General features: G+C 44.2%; 1 protein-coding gene across 1 annotated transcript; it reads right to left on the minus strand.

The window, feature by feature from the left end:
- Nucleotides 1-2,616: 2,616 nt before the first annotated feature.
- LOC132580214 (nodal homolog 2-A-like) lies at nucleotides 2,617-4,963 on the minus strand. Its single transcript, XM_060250909.1, has 2 exons — nucleotides 4,127-4,963; nucleotides 2,617-2,818 (listed from the first exon to the last, which is right to left on the minus strand). Exons 1-2 carry the CDS (start codon nucleotides 4,910-4,912, stop codon nucleotides 2,666-2,668), a joined length of 939 nt encoding a protein of 312 aa, XP_060106892.1. The 5' UTR covers nucleotides 4,913-4,963; the 3' UTR covers nucleotides 2,617-2,665.
- Between the last annotated feature and the right edge of the window lie 1,177 nt (nucleotides 4,964-6,140).

Here is a 6,140-nt window from a genome sequence, read left to right on the forward strand (position 1 = left end):
GCAGGAAAAAAAACCCAATAGGAATCTTGTGGTACTTTAAAGGCTGCCAGATTATGGCTTAAGTGTTAGTGAGTTAGAACTCACACCAACTGATGTGTGAACTGTCAGCCAGCAGCAAAAAAAAAAAAAAATGTTTTAATGTAAAGAAATAGCACAGCAGATGTCCTTGGAAAATTGCTTTTATTTTCATCCAGACTTCAATTTTGCAGAATTCTTAATAACCACATATGAAAAGATTATGTTTGTATTTAAAAGACAGATCCAAAGACAATGGAGATCAGTAATACGTGAATTGTGGATACTTTTCACATACCTCCTCCTACAAGACAGATTCCACTTCCACTGAGCACTAATCAGCAGCAGCCCTCTGCACATGAGAGCTCCTTACAGTCAGGCAATGCACAGAGTGGGAGGGCAACTGCACTGGGCTTGCCCTTGTGATAGCCAGCCTATAAGCGTGATGTCGGGTTGCCAGCTCTGGGATGGGGAATACCCAGAGATTTGGGTGATGGAATCTGAAAAGGGTGGAGTTTGGGACGGGGAGGGACTTCAGTGGGGTATAATGCCATAGGGTCCACCTTTCAACATGGCCATTTTCTCCAGGGGAACTGATCTCTGCCACCTGGACATCAGTTGTAATAGTGGGAGATCTCCAGCCCCCACCTGGAAGTTGGCAGTCCTAGTTGTGACACCAGTGCTCCTTAAAAGTATATAGTCATATCTGCCATCTCAGTAATCAGAAACGTTTGAAAAGTAGCATCCCTGATCACTGATGGGCTGTGTGTGCACATTTTCTGCATGCATAGATGTTGCACTTTTAAGGGGGAGAAGAGGCAAGCAGTGGGACTAGGGCCAGTGCACATGTGCCTTTTCGCCTTTGTTCCCCAGCTGAATGTGGGAAGGAGACCACATAGAGAGAGACAAGCACCAGTTAGCCATGACATCCAAATGCAGACCCCCAAGGCTAATGAGAAGTTTGTTTTTGTCCTCACCCACTGAGATTTCAAACTGGGATTAAACCATGTTTAGAATCTTGATTTGTGGGGAGTAAACAAACTCCAGGTTGCACCACCAGTTTTCAGATGTCCTGGCAAAGTGAATGCTTTCCCATCATGAATTAAGGTTGCCAGATCAGTGCAGGAAAATACCTGGAGGCTTTGGGGGTGGACCCAGGAGAAGATGGGGTTTGGGGAGGGGCGGGGCCTTAGCACGGTACAATGCCATAGAGTCCACCTTTCAAAGCAGCCATTTTCTCCAAGAGAGCTGATCTCTGCCAGCTGGAGATCAGCTGTAAAAGCTGGAGATCTCCAGGCCCCACCTGGAGGGTGGCAACCTTATCATAAACAAGTAGAAGTTATGTTTGATTGTAGTCAAACTGTGTTGCATACTAGCCAATCTGAGACCTACCTGGGCCAGCAGTGGCCATTCAAAATGCATAGGAAGAGGTTTGACCTAGAAAAAGCTGACTGTATTTGTGGTAGAGCTTTTACCACTGAAAGAACAGACTGGACACACATCCACGCTTGGAGGAGAAGATAATCTCTCATGGTCGTTTCTCTGGTAGCTGGTTGGAGAGTTTTCCTTTATGATGCTTTAAGTAAAAGTCTGCTGCTAACACCAAACAATGTCTGGAGTTGTGGAGTGTACCACAAACAGTCTTTAAGAGCAAATTAAACAACAATTTGGCTAGATTAGTTGCCATTCAAGCAGCTGGAAATGATCTTTTGTGATCATATCCAGCATCTTTGAAGATGCATAGTTCCATTTAAGGTGCTTTCAGGAGCATTTCTGCTGCCAGCAGGAAGTTGGATTGAACACTCTTCCTCATGAGTCCCTGTTATAATAGGCACTTAAGAAGATCCTCCTGTGTCCCCAAAGAACTCACCCCTGTCTCCTGGGAAGGAACTCAACAACTTTATTTGCATTTTATAGAATTCAGGCCTGCAGGCCTTAACTGCAACCAACAGCCATCTTAACACCTGTTGCTGCTGCTGCTGCTGCTCAGATACTACCAGGAGGCCAACAGGACCATACAAACATTACCTGTTTCTTAAGGATATCATTCCTGTAATTCATTACCACAATCCCAAACTTCATTGCCTTCCAAAGCCACATGCCTCAGCCCATTGTAGGACTCACAGGCAACCCCCATACCTTCAATCACCTCCGGCAGTAGTTCACTGCCTCCTTAAAATCACTGTAGATGATTAACGCCAAGCTCTTTGTTATAACTTTTTCAATACCTGAGGTTCTGGATGTCCCTGCCACTCATATAGCAACAACAGAATTAAGTCTTAGCCTATGTGCTATGTACATAATACAACTCTGTCAATTTACCCCCTGAGAAGTTCTGGACACAGGAACAAGGACATTTCATTCTTAATGGTGGATGGTCTGTGGTACCACACTTTGGGAGGATCCACTTCAGGGCAGGTTTTCATGTGAGAGATGTGTCCCTACTACAACCCTGCCCTTCTGCCTTCTCCCTTGATACATCGTTCATGGATAAAATCTTAGATGGGAAACAGCTTAAGTTCCATGTGGTGAGGAGTCCCCTTTGTTGTAGATATGATGCTCTCAATATCTGTCCTCAGCAAAAGGAGAGTCTCAGGTGCTGTTGTCTAGAAGCCCTGTTGATCAGTTAGCCAAGGAAATCCTCTAAACATCAGTTGCAGCCACATTCCTCTATAACCATGTCTTCATGATGACGCAGCATCATCTCCCCTTTCTCATAGTACAACATGGACAGTGGGCTCATTTTGACTGGGGCACAGGCTGGGCAAGGCACTCGATTAGGCTGGTACAACTTCAGCAGACTCTGTGAAGAACAAAGGAAGGGGAAATAACACATTAACTGTATGAAGTAGTGCAAATATCAAGAGATTACAAAATGACAGACTTCCTTTCAAATGAAGACAGGATCCTGGCTCAGTAGCAAAACACTTGCTTTGTACACAGATGGTCCCAGGTTCAATACCTGCCTCTACAGTTTTAAAAAAAACACATAGGAAGTGCTATGAAAGACCTCTTGAGGAGCCACTGCTAGCCAGAGAAAATAGGAGTGATCTTGAGGGACCAACAGTCTGACACAGTATAAGGCATTAATGTGTGTTTTAGTCTCAGTCATGTGCCACATCTAGACACAGCTGGCACCCCTCATATCATTTACTCACTCTGTCCTCTCCCTTTTTCCTGTGCCCCTGCATGGGGAATGGCTGAAGGCCCATCTGATTTGAGAAGCCTTGAATCAAACCCCAGTTCATTGGAGCATCCAAATGTACATACCAAGATCCATCGGCGCTTGTTTCCTCTCCAGAAACCGAGATTTACAACTATGGTTTAATTCCTGTTTACAATCTTGATTTGTAGACAGAAGAAAAAATCTGTCTTGCTCATGTTTCTACATTCAGGTGTTATAGCAAATTGGACCATGTTATGAGAAAAAGTCTGTGAAATGATTTGGTATAGCCCAATCTCATAAGCTAAGCAGGGTCGCTACTTTCATGGAAGGCTCTGCTGAGGAAGGCAATGGCACACCACTTCTGGTTCTCACTTGCTTCGAAAGCCCCTTGCTGAGGTCACCACAAGTTGGTTGCAGCTTGATGGCATGTACGACATATGAGGATAAAATGGAGAAGGTCAGAGAACTATTTGTGCCACTCTAACCTCTGTGGAGAAAGGGCAAAGTAAAAAAAAAGTACAAAATGAATAAATGCAACTCTTCTCCCTTAAGTGATTCCATTGCCAATCACCTATTATCTAGAGGTGCCTAGAAGGGGGGAAAGGTCTCAGACAAAGGGAGAAAGAGACATTTCCCCCTTTCCAGGATTAACAATACAGCTGGGCTGAAGAGCCAACTTTAATAGGCAAAATAGTGTGTGGTGAAGCTTAAACTCCTTCTCCCCAGCATTCTGGCCTTGATCTAAACTAGAGTCCTATGCCATGGCTATTCTCCATTTTAAAATGTCAGCAGGATTTGAATATGGATCCTCCAATGTGTTATCTGGTGTGGACTCTCAATCATCTAAAAAAAAAAATAAATTTCTCCTTCCCTATACTTTTGCAGACCCATTTTCCACCTCCCAAAGGCTGCAAAATATACCTGCGGAATGTAGTTGCCTCCTACCTGAATATATGCATGATTGGTTGGCTTGAAGGTCTCATCGACAGGTGATGGGCAGTCTCCCTCACAGCGGTATGCGTTGAACTTCTTGGGGTACACAATCCAGCTTCCCCAGCCAGTCTGTTCAAAGTCCACCATCATATCTACTCTCTTGCACAGAAATCGGCCCTCCTCTACAAAGCTGGCGTTGGACAGATCAGTCACTTTTTTCCTTTGCTTTTGCTTTCTGTTCCGCCGGTGCCGACGGCCCCCAATTTCTTTGGAAGTGTTGCTGTCCAACATGATGTGCTTTGACATCTCCACAGTCCTGATGAGACTCGGAGCAGGAGAGGAAGCATCTGAGAACTTATCTTTGGAGAAGATAACAAGTAGGACCCTATTGGCCACACTATGGGTTATCATAATGCGCTGTGCCTCGCTGGAATAATTATGCCCAGATTTACCCTGGAACAAGCTGGTTGCTCCTAGATCATTGTTCTCAGAGGGGTCCTCCTCTTCCCAGTCCTGAACATCTGGAACACCCTTGTCATCACTAGAATTCACAAGTTGGTGGAGCCAGAAGCGGAGCATACTGGTGATGTTAAACACCTTCCAGGGAGAATGGCTGAAGGAGGAGTAGGTGATAAAGGAGCCAAGGAAGAGTTTATCTGTGCAGGTGTGATTTCCATGACATTTGTGCCCATGGCTATGGTAGATGCTCACAGTGACATTTCTTGCCTGAGAGAAGGGCAGCAGATGAACCCGGAGCTCTGCCAATCTCACCTCTTGGTTGCTGGAAATTGAGGTCATGTCAAAAAAAAAGCACCACTGATTGGCAAACTGCAAAAAACCTGGAAGGTAGAAAAAGAACATTGGGAAAAGGAATTACCTATTTGCTACTCCATACATTGTGCTGACCAACTGGTGTCTCTGAATTCATAAACCTACCTCTCCAAAGCAGGTTTTTTTCCTCCACTCAAAATATCTCTTTACACCTGGATTTGAATTTGGGAGTCATTACTAAGCTCTTGACTAGTGAATAGGCATGATCACTAGCCATGGGCATGTACTATCTCTCTGCTTAATGTACTCCATATGGAAAAAGTTATACTTAACCTATTGTAACTTGCACCAAACCCTTGGGAAGGATTCTAAGGGCACTTCCAGAATGAGTTTCAACCCTCTCAAAGTTAGCCATGATTAAACTGTTACATAGATAAACTTATCCATTGTAGTAAAATGATTACTGGATATATCAATGGGAATAATAATCACCTGTTATTAACAATTATTATTATCGTTATTACTTCTTATAATTATTATATTCTTCTTGCATTTAAAATTGTTAGGTGCTATGCCAATATTTTAAACATTTTAACAATTCTTAGTTTTCAGTGGCAGCCAGGAATACCCATGTTTATTAATTATTTATTTTACTTAAAAGAAGATGATGATATTGGATTTATATCCCGCCCTCACTCCAAAGAGTCTCAGAGCGGCTCACAACCTCCTTTCCCTTCCTCCCCCACAACAGACACCCTGTGAGGTGGGTGGGGCTGGAGAGGGCTCTCACAGCAGCTGCCCTTTCAAGGACAACCTTTGCCAGAGCTATGGCTGACCCAAGGCCATGCCAGCAGGTGCAAGCGGAGGAGTGGGGAATCAAACCCGGTTCTCCCAGATAAGAGTCCACACACTTAACTACTACACCAAACAGGCTCTCCTTAAGGTTTTTTATGCCACCTTTTCACCTAACAAGGGTTTCCCAAGGCAAGTAAACTTTATCTATACTCAGCCTTTCTCCCTAGTGGGGATCCCAACCGCTTACAGCTCTTTAAAGTAGCATAGACTGATTGTGTGTGTGATTGGCCCAAGCTTACCCAGTGAACTGCCTTGGCAGAGTGAGGATGGATTCAAACCTGGTCTCCCAGATCCTAGTCTGACACTTGTAGTGCTGCACCCTGCTGGCTGCCACATCTAGTCTAGCAGAATGCAATCTGAATTGACTAGTAATGTAAAAAGAATACTTCCCTTCCAAAGT

The sequence above is a fragment of the Heteronotia binoei genome, chromosome 12 (genome assembly GCF_032191835.1).
Source record: "Heteronotia binoei isolate CCM8104 ecotype False Entrance Well chromosome 12, APGP_CSIRO_Hbin_v1, whole genome shotgun sequence".
Classification (NCBI taxonomy): domain Eukaryota; kingdom Metazoa; phylum Chordata; class Lepidosauria; order Squamata; family Gekkonidae; genus Heteronotia; species Heteronotia binoei.

Coding starts and splice junctions, on each gene's coding strand:
- LOC132580214 (XM_060250909.1), bottom strand. CDS start 4,912: ATGACCTCAATTTCCAGCAACCAAGAGGTGAGATTGGCAGAGCTCCGG. Junction 2,819..4,126: donor CCAATCATGCATATATTCAG/GTAGGAGGCAAC, acceptor TGTTCTTCACAG/AGTCTGCTGAAGTTGTACCA.